Here is a 22820-nt window from a genome sequence, read left to right as displayed (position 1 = left end):
CACAAGAAATCTGGTGAAAAGAGACTCTGCGTCGACTATCGCGCACTCAACAATAAAACTAAACGCGACCACTACCCCCTGCCTCGGATTGAAGATTTGCTGGACCAGTTGTCCGGACAGACGGTGTTCACAACGCTCGATCTCGCGTCAGGGTACCACCAAATACCCATTGCAGAAGAATCCATAGAGAAGACTGCGTTTGTCACGCCGGATGGGCAGTACGAGTATACCCGGATGCCATTCGGCCTGGCAAACGCACCAGCAGTATTTCAGAGGGTAATGCATAAGGTCCTGGCCAAGATCAAATACGTCGTTATCTACATGGACGATATTTTGATCCCAGCGGCCTCATTTGAGGAGGGGTTGACTCGGCTGGAAGAAGTACTTAGTGTACTGCAACAAAGTGGTCTTACTCTTAAGAAGCAAAAATGTAACTTCTTCCAACAGAGTATTGAATTTTTGGGATTTGAAATAAGTAAAGAGGGTGTCAAGCCTGGGTTGCAAAAGGTGCAAGCTGTTTCAAAATTCTCTGTCCCGACAAACCAGCATGACGTTCGAAGGTTTCTGGGTTTGGCAAGCTTCTTTAGAAGATTCGTCAAGGATTTTGCATTAATAGCTAGGCCGTTGACGAGTCTTTTGAAGAAGGACACCCCTTGGAGATGGACTTCAGATGAGGCTAATGCATTTGAGAGCCTACAAAAACGTCTCATCGAAAGGCCTGTACTTGCTTTGTATGATCATACTGCTGAAACGCAGCTCCATACAGACGCAAGCAAAATGGGCTTAGCTGGCATCTTGCTGCAGCGTTCAGGTTCCGACCCTTGGCGCCCCGTAGCATACTATAGTCGACAAACGACTATCGACGAACAAAAGCTACATTCCTTTGAGCTTGAAACATTAGCTGTCGTAAGCTCACTTATGAAATTTAGGGTATACCTGCTCGGGGTCAAGTTCACAATCGTCACCGACTGTAATGCCCTACGGTCAACATTCACAAAGAGGGACCTTGTTCCTCGTATCTCAAGATGGTGGATACAGTTTTTAGAGTACGATTGTGAAGTTGAATATCGAGCAGGAGAGAAAATGGCGCACGTTGATGCGCTTAGCCGTAGTCCCATCAACGAAAATGAGGAACCACCACACGTACTCGATGTCCTTTCAGTGAACCTTGAAGACTGGATCACGACTGTCCAATCTAGTGATTCGGAAATAAAACATATCAAAGATATTTTACAAGACCCTTTAACTACAAAAATTGTAAATATACATAAAGAATATAAATTGAAAAATGGTCGAGTATATCGTATCATTGACGAGAACACGATGCGTTGGGTGGTTCCTAGAGGCGTCCGTTGGCAAATATTGAAAGCCAACCACGATGACGTGGGTCATTTTGGCTTCGAAAAAACCTTGCAGCGGCTAAAATCACACTATTGGTTCCCCAAAATGCGTCGGTTTACCAAAAAGTATGTGTCGGCTTGTTTAGAATGCGCCCACCACAAAATTCCGGCTGGGGCCAAGGAAGGAGAACTTCACCCGATTCCAAAAGTCGAGGTGCCATTTCACACGGTGCATGCCGATCATTTAGGACCGTTCGTACGAAGTAAGCGCAAAAATTCGTACCTACTTGTGATTGTGGACGCGTTTACCAAATACGTCAATCTAACTGCTGTCCGTAGCACTAAGTCGAAGGAAAGTATAAAGGTCTTCAAAAATTACTTTAGCTATTTCAAACCCCCTACGCGATTAGTGACTGACCGGGGTACAAGTTTTACGAGTAAAAAGTTCAAAACGTTTACCCAAAAGTTAGGAATCAAGCATATATTAAACGCAGTAGCTACGCCACGTGCAAATGGCCAGGTGGAGCGCTATAATCGCACCATCTTGTCTGCCCTTAGCACAATGTCTCACGGCCAAAGCCCTGATAAATGGGATGAATATGTCCAAGACGTTCAAATTGGAATTAATTCTACGGTGCATGAGGTAACGAAAAAGGCACCGAATGAGTTACTTTTTGGCATGAAAGCGACCAACGCTTCTCAGGGAATTTTAAACGATGTGATAGAGGAAATAGATAGAGATGTAGTAGAACCAAACTTAGAAGAAATTAGGGAACAGGCAAGAGATTCAATAGAGAAAAACCAAGAAAAGAATAAGGAAAGATTTGATAGGAGTAGGAAGAAGGGTACACAGTATAAAGAAGGAGATCTAGTTAGGGTAGTTAGAGCTATAGTTGGAGGAACAGGTCAGTCGAAGAAACTTGAGTCCAAGTGTCAAGGCCCCTATAGAATAAAAAAAGTCTTGCCCCATGACCGCTTTGTAATTGAAGACACACCCCTTACGAAGAAAGGTAGACGTTATGAAGGTATAGTCTCGCTTGATAAGATATTCCCGTGGATGAGTTATGATAATGATCCTACTAGCAAATCTTCTACTGATGATAGTTCTTCGGAAGAGTAGATTCCATACGTTAAACAGATTTAAGGTTTATTACCTTTAGGATGAGATGTTGAATCAATACCCGTAATCGTTTGGAGCATGATTAAGGTTATCATGACTGAACATGGCTCATAATGAGTTATGTCTGAATGTTAAAGACGGATCTTTGACATCTTAGCTTTAAGGCTGATTTATATTATGAATGTTAAATGTTTCCTTTTGATATTTAACTTAGATTAAAATCATGTACCTAGATTTAATGTAATATCGTAAATAAAAAAATAATATGATCTGTATTTGCTCAAATATTATCTCATGAAAAAATATATACAGTTGTATGTGAAGTTTCTAAATTATGTATAATTGAGTGATTTCTGTTTCAATGAGTTGTCTCTAAAACGAAGGGACTCGTTTTAAAATCGGATGGCCGACTGTAACATTAATTTATAATGAAGGTAACCACCCACTAACATTTTAGTTGTAGGTAGACGGACCTAATAAGTTGACAGTTGATTATTCGTTTTTGAGGGTGGATTGGAGATTTGACGGGCATCGGATTGAAACGAGTTCAGTCGTATGACGGTTTGGAATCCTAACGGTTGATTGTAAAGAATACTTTATTGTCAATATAATGGTGAAGTGTTGAACATCGTTTTATTGTTTTAATTCCGTTGAATACATATCAACACAAGTGCGGTATCGTTTCACTATGTGCATTGTGAAGCCGATGATTTGATCAAGGGGGCAATGGTCAGGAACGGACGCAACACACATTGAGTTGGGCAGTGCTATATTTTGTAGATACTCCTCACTTGTACACTTTCTATCCGAATCGGTAGTGACCCTTCCTATTACGAAGCTGGAGGTCAGTAGGGTAGTTATTAGTGTGTAATAATAATGCGCAATAATATTCTTGAGTTATTGATGTGTTATTTGTGATAAATATAACACAAGTGGGATTCCCGGTTTTAACACAAGTCTTTAGCTTTGATTACGGATAACATCAATACGCAACGTTCAGTTTTTCACTCTTGGTATGTAATATTTATTACATACCTACTGAGAAGGTAATTCAGGTTTCATTTTGTTAATCGGGGTCATTAAATGTCGACATCACGGGCTCCGTGTCGGTGGCCTTAATGGCCTTTTAAACGAACGCATTTCCCTAACGAATGGCCCGGCTGGCTGCTCCGTCGCATCTCGCGGCTAATTATTTCACGTTCTAAGTGAAATAACGGACTAAATTCTGCTGCTAATGCACTTGTAATAAGAATATTCGCTCAGTGAAGGCTAACGTCTGTTTGCTTTGGTACGACTACAAGTGTAAGTTACATGTTTTGAATGTGTGTTATTCAATCACGCAAATTATCTTATGCCTTTAAACGAGCAATTCTTCTATATATTTCGGGGATCTCGGAAACGGCTCTAACGATTTCGATGAAATTTGCTATATGGGGGTTATCAGGGGTGAAAAACAGATCTACGAGTAGCTTGGTCTTATCTCTGGGAAAATGCGCATTTTTGCGGCGCTGCTGTGCACTTTTTGTGATGGGGAAAAAATGTTAAACTCGTAACGTGTCACGTGACCGTAAGACGGTCACGTGACCTGCGGGCTCAGCACGGTTCCATTTTTATCGACTATCACTATGCCCGTCACTTTCGCACTTACATACTTGTTAGAACGTGACAGGCATGGTGATAAACGATAAAAATGCGACCGTGCTACTAGGGCTGATCGAAAAACTGTTACTTCAATGTCATTGAGTTTTTCTTTATTGATTTAAATGCCATCTAGTGAGTTTCCATCTAACTGGTATTATAACTCGAGTACTAACAGTGATGTGCTTAGGGGTTTCAAGTAATGCGACGAAATAACGCTAGATGGCGTTAACCTCAATTATACATAGTGCTGCAGACATTTTGCAATAGTGATTGAGTTTTCACTTCTGCCGGCACTCCCTGAGTGCAACCCGATGTTTTTTTTTTTTCTTAATAAACGCATTGTTACGAGTACATACCGTGCGCATCAGCAGAGCGGCATGCAGGAACAGCCAGATATCTGTACTGGACCGCCGGACACGCTGCTAGAACAGTAGGAAACGTTGCTATTCATTTTTCATACCCACTGTAATAAGTCTCAGTTAGTTTGATGCAACTGCAGTCGTAAAATGCAACGACCTCCACGTGTGCTTGTCTCTAACCAACACACCGTAGAGCAAAGCCAGTGAACAATAAAACGCTCGCTTTTTAGTTTCTGTAGATATGTACTACTAGCGAAACTTTTACAAACTTTCAATGTAGAAATATTATGCTTCCCTATATACCTATCGAATCTATACATACTATTTATGTTAGATTTTTTATGTCATCATCATCTTGTTTGCGTTTTCCCGGCTTTTTGCCACGGCTCGTGAGCGTGGGGTTCGCTTTGGCAACTAATCCCAAGAGTTGGCATAAGCACTAGTTTTGTGAAAGCAACTGCCATCTGACCTTTCAATCCAGAGGGGAACTAAGCCGTATTGGGATTAGTCCGGTTTTCTCACAATGTTTTCTTACATCCAAAAGTGATGGATAAATACGTAATGACATTTCGAACATGATTAAGTTCCGAAAAACTAATTGTGCTACCAAGATGAAAGGGTTTGAACCCGAGACCTCTGGATTGTGAAAGCTTAATTATTAGGCCCGGAGGTTAAAATGACAATTCAATTAGCATTGTAATTTCCTTACTGTTTGTCAGCAGCAAAGTATGCTTGTTCAGACTACTATTAGATATAACTGAAACTTTAATTATATCATAATACGTACATCATATTCAAATAAACAATATTCTATTAAATTTAATAAGCATGCGAAGAAATTCCAGGTTTTGAAGAATTACGTGTTCTCTTATTAGCGGTATAAATGATTATCTCTGATATTGCTAGCAATTTCTGACTCCCATCGGTCGCCATTGGTCAGCAATATCTCTTTATTATATAATAATTCTTCATGAGTTTCTTTGCTATATTCAAAGTTGGGCCCTTCTACGATTGCGTCCACCGGACAGGCCTCCTGGCAATATCCACAGAAGATGCACTTTGTCAAGTCGATGTCGTAGCGAGTAGCGCGCCGTGAGCCATCGGCGCGCTCTTCCGCGTCTATTGTGATGGCCAGCGCCGGACAAACGGCTTCACATAGCTTACACGCTATGCATCGCTCTTCCCCACTTGGATATCTACGTAAAACATGCTCACCTCTGAACCGGGGGGAGAGCGGACCCTTCTCGAAAGGGTAATTTATCGTGGCTGGCTCTTTAAATACGTGCCCCAAGGTGACAGCAAAACCTGTAAGTCGAAATTTGCTTTCAGACGACTAATGTTAAGGAACAATTTAAATTAAGTTTATAATAACATTTGTTTTTAGCGATACTACGTGCTCGTGACTTATTTAACTGGATTACTGATATAATCCGTTCTGAACTGTTGACTCATAGCAGCGTCTCGACGAGACACAAACCCTCGTTAAAACCAAAGTAATAAACCTCTCTTCGAAATAGTGTTTTCTGCAATGAGAAAACGTGATAAAATTACAAGGAAAGAATAATCTGCAATAGTGCTGCCTGGGGACTCCGCATGCCCACACTCGTTAATCGCGCGACCCATTTCAGAGAGTTTCACTTCTTTGTCGCCGAGGCCATTCGATAAATTTTGATCAAATGGTTTACCGCCCATTTCTTGGTAAAATTTGGTTCTATAAAATATTGGTACAGTTTAAAATATATAGGTAACAAGCGGGTATCTTCAGGGTAATACATCGTCACAAAACGAATTATAAGTAAGTTAAATACCTTTTCTCCAATATGCTCGGAAATGTTCACCTTATTGTAGAAAAAATAGTACGGGAAGTTCTTCGTTATTGTCAAACTCTAATTAAAAAAATCAAACTATCGCTGTCCTGTTCTAGCGGACGGGAATGAAAAAAACACTACAGTAATAACTTATTACTGTAGTGTTTTTTACTTTTTAAAAATAAATAACGCAAACATCCAATTATTATAGCCGCGAGCCGCGTCTACACGACCCGATCAGCTATCATTTCAAGCTATAGGATAGAGTGAGATAGTAAAATAAACGACCTTACTTGTCTCGTTCTTACAAGACCATTGTGCTCGTGTATGATCGTGCGAATACTGCTTAATAAAATCAAAGATTATTTTTATATTTTTTTAAGGATCTCATCCGTGTTCATAAAGCTTATATAGTTTGTCAAAGGACTTTCTCATTTCAAACATAGACAGAGAGAATCATACTATTTTTGTCTTAGTCTAGTACTAGCACCCAAAAGAAAAGGATGGGTATAGTTTTCCTGGTTCTTACTGACTGACAAATTGGTTTGACCAACTATATTGCACAATTATATTGAATGAACGAATATTGAATGGTACTGACTGGCAGAATAAGTTTGTACCCTTAACTTTTAAAAATTAATTAAAGAGGGAAATTGTTTTTGACATTTTTGATGTGAAGGTTCGATTTCAGTGATGCTTGATGCTTAAATTATTATTATTTTACCTTATTTCCTCGCATGTTTGGAGAAAAGCACTATATATATGCCTCGGCAGGAATAGCAATTCGTGGATTCGTCTTCTTTGTCGGACGACGCGAAGCGAAATCGAAACTCATCCACGAATTGCCCTTTCCCGGCCTCTGCAATAATGTACTATTACATTTTATCAAAGTTTTACATTAACTGGCAATAGTTATTTACGATACAAGTGCGGAAAAGAGGAAATTAGAAACGAGTGGCGATAAATTAAAACACGACCGAAGGGAGTGTTTTTAAATCGACACGAGTTGCGAATTACCTATTCGCACGTGTATCGTACAACGTTTTACAGTACATATGGCACTGTAAAATTTCGACACGCACGGAAAGTGCTATTTCCCACACTAGTTCGGGAAAGTAGCAGTTTGATGCATTTAAAACAGGACATTCTTTAATAAAAACGATGGCATAATTGTGACATTTATTCCAGTTACGGGCGACTGCAGAAACGGAATCCCAATTTAATGGAACGAGTGTTGCGTCTGTGTAATCTGGATCTGTTAATTTGGCGACGAACAATACCAATTCTTTGGCATTGTCCGTGGCCAAATTGAAGGCAGATTCGTGAAGCGAATGGGGCATTCGAACAACCTGCACCCAGTGAATCAACATATTCCTACCTAACTAACGGATACTGTAAGTATGTATGTATTTTATAATGATTAAGACTTTAAATATTTGAAATGTTTTACCGTGTAACAAATATAGACACGTGATGCTATATGTTACTTATACCTAACTTTAGAAAAGGCACTGACTTAAGTATATGAATTATATGATTTTTAAAAATTAGAAAACCATTTCTACTGAATATTAAAAAAGCCAAATGTCGCAAAATTGTATTGAATTGACATATATCATCGTACCCTTCCAGTTTGAAAAATATTATAGTTGTCTGTGGAAAGAAAAGTACAGTCAGTGACAAAAGCTTGTACCTATTAAAAATGATCATTTGTCAAAATAAAAATTTTCGAATCCCCGAAGTCCCTCGAGAAAGGCCTCAAGATTGCTACTTAATTAAATTTATGGCAGCCGTATTGTGATCCAAAAAAGCGCTACGTCTTAATGTAAGTACTTAGCCATACCCCGAAGTTAACGGACTTTAAAAAAAAAACACCGTGTTGTACCTACGTATGTACCTACTAAAATATAACTTTTACCTTTTAACCGCCATAGAATACGTCATCGAGCGTGCTCGTGTCGCCGGGGGGTACGAAGTTACACGAAGTTTTGTCTTATTTATCAGACAGCAGCAAAATGAGTCCTATTTTGTATGTCTTATATATCAGTCTCATCTTCCTCGCGTTGTCCCGGCATTTTGCCACGGCTCATGGGAGCCTGGGGTCCGCTTGGCAACTAATCCCAGTAATTGGCGTGGGCACTAGTTTTACGAAAGCGACTGCCATCTGACCTTCCAACCTAGAGGGTAAACTAGGCCCGTATTGGGATTAGTCCGGTTTCCTCACGATGTTTTCCTTCACCGAAAAGCGACTGGTAAATATCAAATGATATTTCGTACATAAGTTCCGAAAAACTCATTGGTACGAGCCGGGGTTCGAACCCGCGACCTCCGGATTGCAAGTCGCACGCTCTTACCGCTAGGCCACCAGCGCTTATATATCAGTCTACGGCGGTTAAAAGGTTGACACATATTTAAAACCGGGTCTATCGTTAATTTTTGTTATAAAATATATGAGTAAGTACCTAGGTAGGTACATATCGCTTACCGTCGGCGGCGGTGGGGCAGCAGCCAAAGGGTAACATTCCATTTCTAACCGCAGCTGCACTACTGGTAAATTCCATAATAAAATGAACAGTAGTGCAGCTGCGGTTGGAAATGGACTGTCACCTTAAGTAAAGCTGGAACGGAGCGAACCTCCTACAAGCTCGAGGAGCCCTTCTTGGCGTCAGCCCTATTAAACTGATTTTGACAAATGAGCTGTCGAACGATTCATCCTTATCGAACCGTTAAAATGTTAATACCGTCATTATAGCCAACTTTGCCACCAGGGGAAACTTTGCCCAAAATGACAATTTTAAACAGATTCGTTAATGTAGAAATATTTAAAATACTTATGGCCACCCTGCTATTTTTAGTAGAAAATTGATTATATTTGTGACAAATCTATATACCAAACATATGCACAACTTGACTTGAGAATTTTCAGCGAGTTGTCAAATATAGGGTATATTTCGGTGGGCCAAAAATTGTTGAAAAATTAATGCAAGTAGAAAAAAATTGAGACAAATATTTCCGGGTTTCAGTTATAAAGCGTGAAGCATAGATTATGTCTATTGAGGTTTAATCTAAAAAGGCCTAAAGACACTAAAGTTATGGCGGTGGGCAATGTAATCCGGTAATTTACAGACCTCTGGATGCCAACATTGCCCACCACCAAAAACGGCTTAGCATTGTCACTTTTGACAAATTTACCCAACTTCGCAAGTAAAAGAAGGTTATGTTTGTACACTAAAGTAAGTTTATAAATATATACTGTATTTAATTGGTCTTATTATTCTTTATTTAGATGTTTTATCTCTTTAACGCGTGAAATATACAGCAAAACTCATGTTTTTGGCCATTAAACTATTGTGACAGATTTTCTCTAAAGTGCCAACCCTAGCCTTTGTAAAATGCTTAGGTGAGTTTTGTATGGAGATGGTCAAAAACGGGTAGGCAACATTGCCCACCCAATTTATTTAAAAGTTCTTACACTTATCGCTAAGTTATTAACAGGGAATGGTAGGATTGCCCAAAACCTTTAAGTGATCCTTAGACATTATCATCATACGAGCTGTATTTGAACACCAAATTGACGTGGGCAATGTTGTCCCAAACCCCGGATATCTTTGCCCGCCCTCTAAAACGCCAAAAAAGTGGGTAAAAACACGATTTAAAAAATTTCTTCAATGAAACTGATGCGTTTGATCACTATGGTATGGACGTGCTGAGCAAAAAAAAGTTATATGATGTCATATATTTTTTGGAGAAATTTGTGGTTTTTCGAAAAAAGCGGGCAAAGTTGGCTACAATGACGTATACCTACCTTTTTCACATGTTAATCCTAAGAAACACGTCCTTTTTTTGATAAATATTGTTTATTATCGTAGGTACAAACTTATAAGACGTGAGAAGAAAATATTTTGATATAGCGCGAGGATTTTGCTAAGTCGGACACATTTTTAACAGCACGTGCCAATAAAAATGTGGCCGGCTCCGCAAAAAGTGGTATTGAATATATGTACTTACTCAGAAAAACTTATGACAATATCGAAACTTTTTATTAAAACAAGTTTTCCTATTTGGGCTTTTATTTCTTATTCCGGAATGTTTTGTTCGAAACAAAGTGAGTTTTATTATTATTTGGCGTAATATATTTACATATACAAAGGAGTCTGCCTTAACGGACGTCTTCCACAGGAACTCATTCAAAATTCACTAGAGACATGATAGCTTGACGGTTACATTTCCGTGCAACGATTTCTATTATTATATTCAGCCAAAATGAGAATGGGATTCGGAAGTATCGTAGCCACAAAATTTTGTATGACATTTTCATCAATAAAATATATCCATTTCAGTAATAAATCCGTGATATCTTGCCAAATATGAATGTATACTCGTATTTAATATTATATTTTCACCTCAGCAGCTCGAACAAGGGTACTTTGATACTTAAAAACAGTGAGTAAAATGCGATTTTGCTCACTGAGTGAGACAAAATGACATTCAAGTGACCTTTATAGTCAAATGTCATTTCAACATGCGGGGTCTAATAAAAGTTCGAAATACTTGGGTTCCATTATCTCTGTCCCTTTCACACTGTTAGCAAAAAGAAACAGACAAAAAAAAAGGTAAAACGACATTCAACGGTATATTCACGGTTTATAATAGACCCCCGAAAAACTTCAGACCGCATCGTTCCAAACCACGTACGAGTATGAATTCTTAATAATTAATTAATAAAAATAAAGTTTAAGATTTGATAAAAACTGATAAAATACTATATATTAGGTATTTTATTGTACAATTAAAATAATGAACTCAAAAAATACACAGATCATCACGCAAAATTAATTATTTTACTTTTAAGAATTTCTACCATAGTTGACAAATAGTACGTATCCGCAATTCGGACCGTACCTTACAAAGATTTTTTTTTACAAAAAAAGTTGTCGATTGAAGTGTCAGTTAATGTTTGTTATTTCTATATTATTTTACTGGAATTTATAATTACGTTTTGTTTTTGTGTTCCATTGCGGTAATTAAACTTAATTGTTTGTATATCTTAAGAAAACATGAGTGCAGGTATTAAGTGATGATTTGATGAAGAAGGATTACATTTTTCAAGTTGTCTAATAGGTATGTTCTCACTGCTCAGGTGAAAAATGTTGTGTACTACACGAGATCAAAGTTATTTATATCTCGTGCGCTTTTGAGTCCCTTACTACGCTCAAGATTCTAAATTAGATTATAGAATCTTTCGCTTGCACGGGACTCAAAATAAGCACTCGAAGAAATATCAAACTTTGATCACTTGTTGTACAAATAACTATTAATTTATTTTGTTTTTACCGCGCAAACGATGGTGTTACATTTTTTTCGGTTTCGTTTTGAAAAGATTTGAATATCTCCATCTATGTATGTCTCTCCAATAGAGCACAAACGATGGAGATATCGATAACAAAATTTCAATGATTGTGGTGCCTTCGTCTTGTTATGCTTTTTGTAGACGCACACAATGTTATTTCAAATAAAAACAACCAAATATTTGAACAACCTTTTTGTGATAATATAGTTTTAGGCTGGTCAGTAGAAACCATAGGGTACCTACAGGCATATGCATTAGCTTGCATAATATATTACTTTCTTTCTCCCTGATTACAAGTTCAACCAATTGCGTTTCTTTCCACCTGATAGAAGTATTTTTGATCTTCTATACATATTTGTTATTTGATACATTTTTTGAAGTATATTTCTAAAATTAATGTATGTAATTAAAAGGTTCCTAGCTAACTGTTTAACAATAATCGTGACCCGCTGTCTGAACGCTTGTACAGTCAGGTATTTAAAAATGTCGGCACGGAACATATGCATACTGCCCAATACATTGTACCTTGAATATACCATGTAATGACATATGCCATTTTAAACATCCGAGCCACGGCCTCACCATAATGTCTAGCTCTGGAACTTGGCATGTAAAATGATCTTAAAAACGAAAATTATAATAAGTTTTGATGTGTGAGCCTAGCGTACCGTAAGTGATCTGGAAGACGTATTTTATAACATGATTTCTCTAATGGATTCCTATAAATGGTTACTTTCTAGAAACGGCCACGCGATTAAGTTTTTAAAATAATAGTTCACCGCAATCACCTGGAAAATTAATCGTCTAAATATAAGTACTTAAAATACATTCTAAAAGCCGCTGTACACATTGGCCGATGGCGGGCCAGCTGTTGGATGATTAAGGGGCTAATGTCGATATCTAACGCTCGCCGTTTATACACATTGCCACGCTGACTATTTTGCATTGGTGGCAATTTGTTTTTACAGTTCGTTTTATTTAAATTTAAAAATGCTGCGACCGAAGTTTTAATAATAGGTACATATTATCTATGGTGATGAATTATGTAACAACGACCTGAATGTATGGCCAAAATGTGAACACTGCTCGCAGAGCGCCCGTAAAATCGTCCCCAATCATTGACTAGCCAAAGTCGGCCGTTAACAACAAACACACTCCAAGTAACCCACCACTTATGGGGCCAGCATGCTAGCCCAGCCCCTTGGACCAATGTGTACAGGACCTATAAAACAACAGCCCTTTGTCGGCAGTCGGGTAAAGCTAGTATAACAATTCAAACCTCTGAACAGTTCCGTAAAAAAGCATATCTGAGATGCTCGGTCCACGAAATCCCTCAGGGTGGTTGTGGGTATTTGATCGTTTACGTATATAAATTTGACATTGTAAGCGGTTCTGGGGTAATGATGGAAGGGAGGAAGCGGCGGCGGGCACGGTGGGCATGGCGCACACGGAGGGCACGGGGGAGGCGGAATAGATTGGCATGGGTCGCAACCATCAGCATCACTGCTTCTTCGTAACTGTGTCACTATACCACTTCCTAATTTACGATATAAACTCCTTCTTGTCAACATTGTTAGTTCGAAAGATTTTTGGAATGTATGCCGAGTGCAAACGTCAAGAGCGACAATGTTTGACGTTTCTTATTGATCTAATTGAGCCAGATGCTTAATACAAATGTCGCGCGCCTAAAATAGGTTGTATGTTACAAGTAGGCCAATCAAACCGCTGAGCTAGACGGTCTTGGCCAAAGAATACAATACTCACTTGGCACTTCTATTTTCATATACTCTCTTTGATGCGTTTATAGTGAAGACTTAAGTTTGTCTATCATACAATATTATAGTTATGCTTTGAATTAAATAGCCGATGAGGGTAGAAACTCATTATAACGCAATAGTATATAATAGTACCGCTATTCTCGCTATTATACTATCTGTGCTACTGGCTGTTAATAACTATTTAAATGCCAAAAGTGACTTCTTTGGGCTGCCATTTCTGCAATAACTACTAACATTAATACATAGAATTAGAATAGACAAGAACAACTGTCAATCTTCAAAAGTGCGACCAAAAATGAAATGCAAGTGTGTGCGTAAATTGTCTATGTGAGATCAAAAAATAGTGATGTCATGTTACAACATATTAATAATCTGTCGGTGTTTGATTGCTTTATCGACTACTTTTTCAAATGTGTTATTTTAAACGTTAAAATTCTACGACATTATGATGTATAAACAACACCTGCAGTGCGTGTGCTATCAAAATCGTTACAGCCTTATCTTAGTCTAACTCTTACTGTGTTGGAAAGTGAAGTTTAAATTTACTGCTAAACATCTGCACCTTCAAAATAGTATTTTATGCAACCGTTGTTTAAGAGAGGTCAAAAAAGGCGAGTGGCGTGAGTAACAATTTGAGGCGAAGCCGAAAATTGTTAATAAAGACGCCACGAGTATTTTTTGACTCAGTTAAACAACGTTGCATATAATACTTTTTCTACGACCAAGCACTTACTTTGAAATAAAATTGAAAATTTAACAAATCTTTTTAATTCATGAAGTAGCAAAAATGGAGGGTACGGGCGGGAAAGAATGAATGAAATTAAAAAAAAACATGTCTATGGTTCACTTAATTGTCAGAGATGACATTTAAAATAAGGTTGGCAACACTGTATTTCATTTAATATTTTATAAGTGGTCATTACACGAAGTATTGTAAAATCGCCAAAAAGATACTGCGTGTATGCACAAATTCTTTTTTGGGGAATAGACTAAAGACTTGTCTTGACAACTATAAGATAGGGGTTTAAAGGTGTGTGCACGACCCTTTAAATGACAAATAAATGTACGGGAGTAGAAAAAGGGTATAACAATCGTTATTATTTGAAGTCGGTTATAAAGGTCTTCTTCTTAATCTTAAGGTCTTAAGATCTTAATTATGTCTTGTGAAGAAATGATTACATAGTTATTAATATACCGACAAGTTATCGATACTGTCATCTGAACATTTTGTCAAGCCCTAGCGTAAAGTAACAGTTTATGTTTTTACACAAAATATTTTAAATTATTGAGTAATATGATAAAATATTAGCACACGAAGGAAGAAAAACTTACAATCAACTGTATAAACCGGCTTCTTACACTTTTTATGCTGTTAATTTGACGAAATATCGTTAAGAAAATTTCGCTCGGAATATCATTATTCCTCTGAAATGAGTATTTGCTAGGTTTATTTGGCCCCGTGACACTGAAATCCGGCACACTACAAGACACTATCTTCATTGTATTACTTTGTCAAATAGTTTTCTTCCGAATTTGTGTATATTTTTCAAATTGAAAATTACGGTGATACGCTCTTGGCCGTCCGCGGCCGTCGTCAAACTCAAAAATGGTCACGTTTTCTCATTTGTAGTCTGACTCTTTCGCACTCATGCGATGTTCATATACGTGATAGCTTCCCTTTCGCACACTTCAGCTGTCTGTCAAGCGCGAGCGCGAGAATGACAAGTCTGTGCATTAATAAGTTATTAACATTTATAACGGCTTTGAGTCGACGGCTTTAATTTAAGTGACTTGTGATTGGTATGTAGCATGATTTTTATCGTGTTTTAAATTTAGTCGTTTCCTCGTAAGTATTTAACTCTTAATTATTTAACTCCTTTTCATTTTCAGTGATATGCAAGTATGGCGTCGAAGATGATCAAATTTTTTGGGGCAACAAAATTAACCGTTGTTGAAAATCCGATGACTTTCTGACAAGTGTAGGAGCTATTTCCTCGTGCCAAATGTACTAGACTAGAGGTAAGTATTTTGAACATATTTTGACATACATTTTGCTATTATTATAGTCTAAGTTACAGGAACGATCGGTAAAGTCGTTCCTTCTCAAAAAAAACTTACGAGACACGGTTGAGAATGCGATAGGTACCTACAATATGTAGTGTAGTGGAGAATAGCAGGACATGCCTACGAAAGTATTTTTGCCAAAGAATCGAAAGCGCTCGCGTGGTCAATAAGGAAACGTAGACAAATTTTGGAGATTGAGGTTCCATTATTCATACCAAAACTTCGCTAGTTGTGTTCATATTGCCATACTGTATGTTATGTTTTAATCGTGGCTTGGTGCTTAGGTATAACGAAATCCAAAAATAAATGAACAGTTTTCAAAGGCTTAAAGAACTAATCAGGCAACATCGTATTCGCGACAAATGCAAAGAGACATCTGATATTATAGGTCTACCTATATCAGTTTGGTGAACATAAATATCTATGGTTACTGATCCAATCCATAACGATGGCTTTTGACGACCGCTGTGTTTTACTGGATACGGGTAGTAAAGCGTAATTCCTAATCGATGTAAATATGTTTATGCTTCATAATAAAATTCTTCCAAGTGCGAATACTAAAGTAAACGACCGTTTTCACCTCTATAGCTAATGACGTATGTACCTAAGTTTAAAGATGGCATATACCGGGATGACATGACTCACATGACGGTAATGAGCACTGATGGGACGTCTATCATAATGACCTACTATTAAGTATAATCAAAGAAAATGATATTTTACTCGAAACTATAGGTATAAGGTGAACAGTCGTTTGACTCAGAAACATGTGGTACAGTCAGCAGCAGAAGTTGCTAAGCGGGCGAGGTGTTCAAAATTACCTTGACGCGCTTTTATTCTCTTAACAATAAAGTCGCGTAGCAACTTCTGCAGCTGACTGTATGTGAAAGTCCGCAGTGCCTAATTCTTCGGCTCTAGTGGGAAGTTTGAGCTGCGTGTTAGTGAGGTGTGGTGTGGTGTGGTGCAATATGTGTATAAACATTTCCTTGAAATATCCTGATTCCTTGAAATTCCTATCTGCCACCCCCGACTGGCGCCGCCTGAGACACACATTTACGTTGTTGGGTTTTATTATGTGATTTAAAAATGTTATACGTAATGAGATCTTAAAATTTTCGGTTGATATTACAACACCCGACTCAAATACATCTTGTTTTTTGTAATTTCAAACCTCAATTTTGAGCAACCCATTTGATACCGCGCGGTAGCGGGGCCTCCATATATCTTGATTCTTACCGGTTTGCCTAAATTTCAGGCACTTCAGAAGAATGAAAAACCAAATCTGCTCCGGCTTAATTACGAACAATTTTGACACACGGCCACTTTTAGGTATCCGATGCATAAAATGATAATTAACTACCTACAGATAAATACATATTTTTAATACTTAGTTACAACCACTGCGAAACATACAAGGACCTTTTAATATTTTTAGTCTGGCCCATCAAAGTAAGTAAAAAAAATGTGGTTCCCCACCATTTTCCAGTTTTCATTGATAAGATAAACTGTTGAAGTTTCAAAAAACACTGCCAATAAACAATAAGTATATTCTTCATTAAGTTAGTCTAGTATTATTATAGTTTAAAACTTTATTTTTTTTGTTTACTGAAATAACGTGAAAAAATGACAAGTGACAAAACAGTTGCAGCTGCTTTTACGCTGACCGTATAAAGTTATTGTGGCGTTCGGGATTCAGATTTATAGAGAAGCATCAAAAATTTAAAAATATTATATTGTGTAAATCAGGAATACCAATATTTTTGAGTAGGTATTTGTTTGTACATTCTTCCACGGTAATATAATAAAAAAACTGAATATAGTTCGTATTTATATTACTTTACAATATTCTCAGACTATTATAAAAGGTTGTCCCTCTGTGTAAATCGCCAAACAATACAGCCACAACCGCAGGTGTAAGACACGATCCAAAGAGCTAATAAACGACCACTCAACCTATGATAGTTTTCACATAGGTATTAAATTCACAGTCAATTATTTACTACCTCACGGTATAGGATGATGGTTTACCTACATTAAGATCCCCTGTAGCGCGCCCCAAATTGTTAACGTTGAGTGTCAGCGTCGTAACGTTTATATCACTCGAATACCTATACGCGGCGTCACGCACGTATCACCGCCGTCGTTAGCTGGTCGTTATGCTAATAACCGCCTGACAAGACTCATCGCCCTTTCCCGAGGGGAGCTACGTGCTACTGAAATCCATATGACATCCGCGTAGAGTTTCTAAACATTGCAACCACTCTCATCATGTGATGTAAAAGAAATATTAGACTTCAAGGGCTACATAGAGCGTCTCTACACGGTACTCCGGTAACTTCGCGGTATGGCTAAGTACATTTAGGGAAATTGAATGACATAGTTACTATTGTTTTTGTCATTATAGCGGTGTTGTAAAAACTAAAATCAATATACTTTCAATTTACCCCTATGCCTACATGGACTCATGAAATGATCAACTCTACGATCTGGCTACGGCACACACAAGCCTCTACGAAGAGTTTTGCAATACAATGTGGACACGCAGTCTTAACGGGGTACACACACATGACCGTTACACATTTTTTGCGACAATTAGATGTAAGTTTTTATTACTTTCTTTTGTTATAAAAATACGAGGGGCGTTCAAAATATTCTCGGTATTGATATCTTACAACCTCTTCTAAAATTTCTTTCGTTACTGGCCGCTAAGGTTTATTCATTGACATTAAAAAAAAGTATAATTCGAACCGAGATGTTCTTTTGTTTTTCTGCAATTGCTGAACAAACATGAACATCATGTGGGAATTGACAATGTTAACTAAATTAGAACATCGATGCGTGATAAAATTCTTGACAAAACAGGGTAAAAATCAAAAAACCATAAAAGAGGAAATGGATTGTGTTTACCGTGAGTCTGCTCCTTCTTTATCTACCATTCAAAAGTGGTCAAGCGAGTTTAAACGTGGAAGGGAGAGTGTTGAAGACGACCCTAGACCTGGCCGGCCTGTAGTAGCTACTTCACAAGAAAATATTGATAAAGTGGAAAAACTTATATTGGAAGATGGTCGAGTAAAGGTAAAATCTATAGCACAAGTAACCAATCTCTCTATTGGTACCGTACATGATATTATCCATGACCATCTTAATATGTCAAAAGTAAGTGCAAGATGGGTTCCGCGAATGCTGACTCGGCTTCAAAAAGACATGCGTGTAGCTTGTTGTTCCGATTTTATTGACCTGTGCGGTGAAAATCCTGATGAGGTGCTGCAAAGAATAGTTACTAGAGATGAAACCTGGGTTCATCATTATGACCCAGAGAGTAAACAAGAGTCCATGCAGTGGCACATTAAGGGTTCAGCTCATCCCAAGAAGTTCAAGGTCATCCCTTCAGCTGGCAAGGTCATGGCCACGATATTTTGGGATTGTGAAGGAGTATTACTGATCGATTATAAAGAAAAAGGTGTAAATATCACAGGACAGTACTACGCTAACATTCTACGTCAATTAAAGGATGCAATTAAAGAAAAGAGGCGAGGAAAGTTAACCAAAGGTGTTATGCTTCTGCATGACAACGCCCCCGTCCATACTGCTCATATTGCCAAGGCAGCTATTGTTGAATGTGGGTTTGAAACTGTTACTCACCCACCGTATAGTCCGGACTTAGCCCCCAGCGACTTCTTTTTGTTCCCCAATCTTAAAAAGGATCTGCGTGGAAATAAATTTTCCGATGATGAAGCATTGAAGGCGGCAGTGGAGGAGCATTTTTACACCAAAGATAAAAAATATTTTTATGCAGGATTAAAAAAAATAATTGATCGATCTTTTAAGTGTATGAACATAGGGGGGGAGTATATTGAAAAATAAAAATATCAAACTTTTCGTACTTGTTTGTTTTCATTCTCATACCGAGAATATTTTGAACACCCCTCGTATATATTTTTTAGAATCACTCTAAATTTGCTTTTAATATGCTAAGGTTCTCTGATTATTTATTTATTTTGCCTTATTGTTAAGTATTTAAATAGGCTATCCGTCAAAACGATGTATATTATATGAAAATTTAAACTCCCTGTTCTTAGTGCTTACCTATCTATTACGATTACCATACTACGTTGTTATTATGCAGGTGTAGTTATTGCTTTCGGGTACGGAACTCTACAAAATGTACTGAGGCATCTGGGTCATAAACGTTAGGGAAAACTGGCATCTCTTCTGTAAACATTACAAAAGCTAACGATTTGGGTACATTTATCTAAATTCTAAGACTTTTATCTTTATCATAAAGCAAGGGCAATTTAATATATAGGGCAAGGGATTGAAAGAAGAAAAAAAGAACTTTCGTCCTATATCATTAGTATCGGCACTATCGAAAGTTGCTGAGCTAGTCCTTTGTAATAGGTTAATGGAATACTTTGAAAGAAACAAATTACTTCACCATCACCAGTATGCGTACCGCCACGGTAGGTCTACGGTAGATGCTGCTCGTGCGGTCCATCAGCGTGTCCTTCAGTATATTGACCAAAAGAAAATGGTGGCAACGGTTTTTTGTGACTTGTCCCGTGCGTTTGATTTGGTTGATCACAAATTGTTATTACATAAGTTGCAAAGATACGGTGTACAAGGTAGTCTTTTAGATTTTATTAAGTCCTTTTTGAAAGGCAGGGAACAGGTAGTGTCGGTTGATGGGGACACCACTAAGTCTCAGATTAGGACCTTTGATGACTGTTCTGTCCCCCAGGGTTCAGCGGTTGGGAATTTCCTCTTTTTGGTGACCTCATTAGTTTGTTTTCCACTTTATGATGTTTGCTGATGATGGATGTGCCATTGTTACTGGTGATTCTTTTGAGGAGCTAAAAGAGAACGTTTTGAATATTTTACTAAAATTGACATCTTGGTTTCAAGTAAATGGCTTTTTGGTTAATCTTAATAAGACATCGATAATGCATTTCTGGCTAAGAGGACTGTACCCCACTCCCCTGGACATAACAATAAATAATATTACCTACGCTTACACAGGTGCAGACTGTGCGTTTTCTTGGGTTTGATTTTGATTGCGGCTTAAAATGGGATAAACATGTTGAGTCACTTACTAGTAAACTAGCCAAGGCCTCGTTTGCGCTGTCTCGGCTTGCTCCTGCACTTTCTCGTGAGAACCTCCGAATGGCATATTACGCGTATGTGAACTCTATCCTTGTGTACGGTATTGACCTTTGGGGGTTGGCAGCCGACAGGGATAGAGTTTTCATACTGCAGAAGAGAGCTGTTAGGATGTTGGCTGGGGTGCCGCCGTTCACTCCAACTAAAGAGTATTTTCGTGAATTTAAAATTCTAACAGTGCCCTGTTTATACATTCTTGAGGTAGCGAAATATATGAATAAGCACAAGGGTGATTTTGTTAGGCGTCGACCTGATCAAAGGCAAACTGATCGTGACATTAAATCTGTCTTTGTCAGGCTCGTAAAATCGTCCAACTCGTTGGGGGTAGTTGGTATCAAAATTTATAACAGCCTGAGCCGTGAAATAAAAAAGGCGGCTTCTTACGAGCTATTTGTTAAAATGTTAAAGGATTTTTTGATTGACCAGGCGTTTTACACGGTGAAAGAATTTTATAGTAAATTTAATGTAAAATGATTTCCTTTATATTATAATAGACATTTGTATTTTTTGTTTGATGGTTTTAATTGAGATTTGTATATATTATATATTAGGTAGGTACTGTTTTGACATTTTGTATATATTACATTTTAATTTAGTGTAAGTCATGTATTTTTTAATTTTAATTTTATTTTTAATTTGTATTGTATATTTTGACATGTGTTTTTGACATTAAAGATATTGAATTGAATTGAATAAAACCTTATAATTTTTACCATCCTTTAATATCGGTTTAATTTATGATGGTCAAAAGACGCATAACTTTAACTCATACAAAAAAGTTTTAGACCCACCTGTCCTACCGCCGAAGACAAATCGACTAGACATAGTCATCAAAGACGTGAAGACATAGTCATCACGCTCAAGAAACCTATCTGAAATATAGTTGATCCTGTCTGAATGCATAGGTAGGTATTAATCGTCGATCGCTGATTAACCCCACTGCCGATGCCGGCAAGATAATTATCTAAGACCTGCCTCCACCGTAATGTTAATTCAGAAACAAAAGTGGTATAATAATAAGAGTGAGACCACGCTAAGTCGCCCGTAAAGTTATTTCGGGTACGTGGAGTATGGTGCGACCAATGCGGCCATAAAATGCCAAGAACGGCAAAATCGGTGCAAACTTTGCTTGGGCGGAGTTTACAATCGCTATTCCTAATCGTTTCAGATTTGTAGGTAGGCAGAATGAAAAAGAAAGTGTGCCAATAAGTAGTTTTTTATTATTTTAATCCAAATGTGACTTTATGGTATGTGCGCCAGATAAATAATATAGGTAACTCTTTAAAATAAACAGTAATTTATTCAATTGTTGCCAAAGATCTGTCAAGTTCTGAAATTTACATAACATAAGTCAAGCAAGACAAGACAGTCATGCTAATTACGAGTAAAATAAATATTTCTGATACAATAATTTCTATGTATATGTACTATAAAATAGAGTACTTATAATGAAAAAATAAAGGTCATTCTGGCCATTGATTAAAGTTGTAGGTATTATTAAACTGAATGACACAGAAGTACATTTATTCCAAGTGTACAATTACCACAATTATTTATATTAGTATTTTTTTACTGGCACGTCTTGTGACGAGCGAAAATGTCTTATATACCTGAAAATATTTAAACCGGGGCTCCGACAATGGAGATAAACTTATTTGTGGCGCGTAGACAACTTATGGACCCAGTAATTATAACATCATACAAATATGCTATTATGAAACGTATTTTACGTCACCCTAGGCCCGTAAGTGGAATTTTCTCCCCGCTACGCGAGGAGAAAATCTCACTTTCTGGCCAAGGCAAGACGTAAAACTTTAGACAAACCACGGGCGGTAATTCGTAAAGCCCCAGATCGCATATTTATGACCCTCATCTTCGGTTCGGGCTACAAACACCTGCGATCTGGAGCATTCCCAAATTCACCTTCCTAGGTATGTAATGTATTATAAACTATATTTTTCGTGAGCCTTGAAAAAAAAAATTAAGTGCATAACCCCGCGGCAGGTTTTATATTTGTTCCACATAACTCACAAAGTGTAAAGGAATACACTGCATAGATTTATAGGTACTAGTACAATAAAAATACCGTGAATGAGACAGGTAGGATTTTATATTGTTAGACGTACCTAAGAACACATTAATAATTAAACGATACTATACATTTGGCTCAAGAGTAGTCAGACATTAAAGATTTAAGTGCTTT

At 37.6% G+C, this 22820-nt stretch overlaps 1 protein-coding gene across 1 annotated transcript; it reads right to left on the bottom strand.

Moving 5' to 3' along the window:
* Positions 1–5329: 5329 nt before the first annotated feature.
* LOC134661027 (NADH-ubiquinone oxidoreductase subunit 8-like) lies at positions 5330–13214 on the bottom strand. Its single transcript, XM_063516928.1, has 2 exons — positions 12898–13214; positions 5330–5765 (listed from the first exon to the last, which is right to left on the bottom strand). The coding sequence occupies exons 1-2, from the start codon at positions 13187–13189 to the stop codon at positions 5332–5334; spliced, it is 726 nt and encodes a 241-aa protein (XP_063372998.1). The 5' UTR covers positions 13190–13214; the 3' UTR covers positions 5330–5331.
* Between the last annotated feature and the right edge of the window lie 9606 nt (positions 13215–22820).

This window comes from Cydia amplana, chromosome Z, assembly GCF_948474715.1.
Source record: "Cydia amplana chromosome Z, ilCydAmpl1.1, whole genome shotgun sequence".
In the NCBI taxonomy this organism is placed as follows: Eukaryota; Metazoa; Arthropoda; class Insecta; order Lepidoptera; family Tortricidae; genus Cydia; species Cydia amplana.
This window is presented reverse-complemented; position numbering and strand designations above follow the sequence as displayed.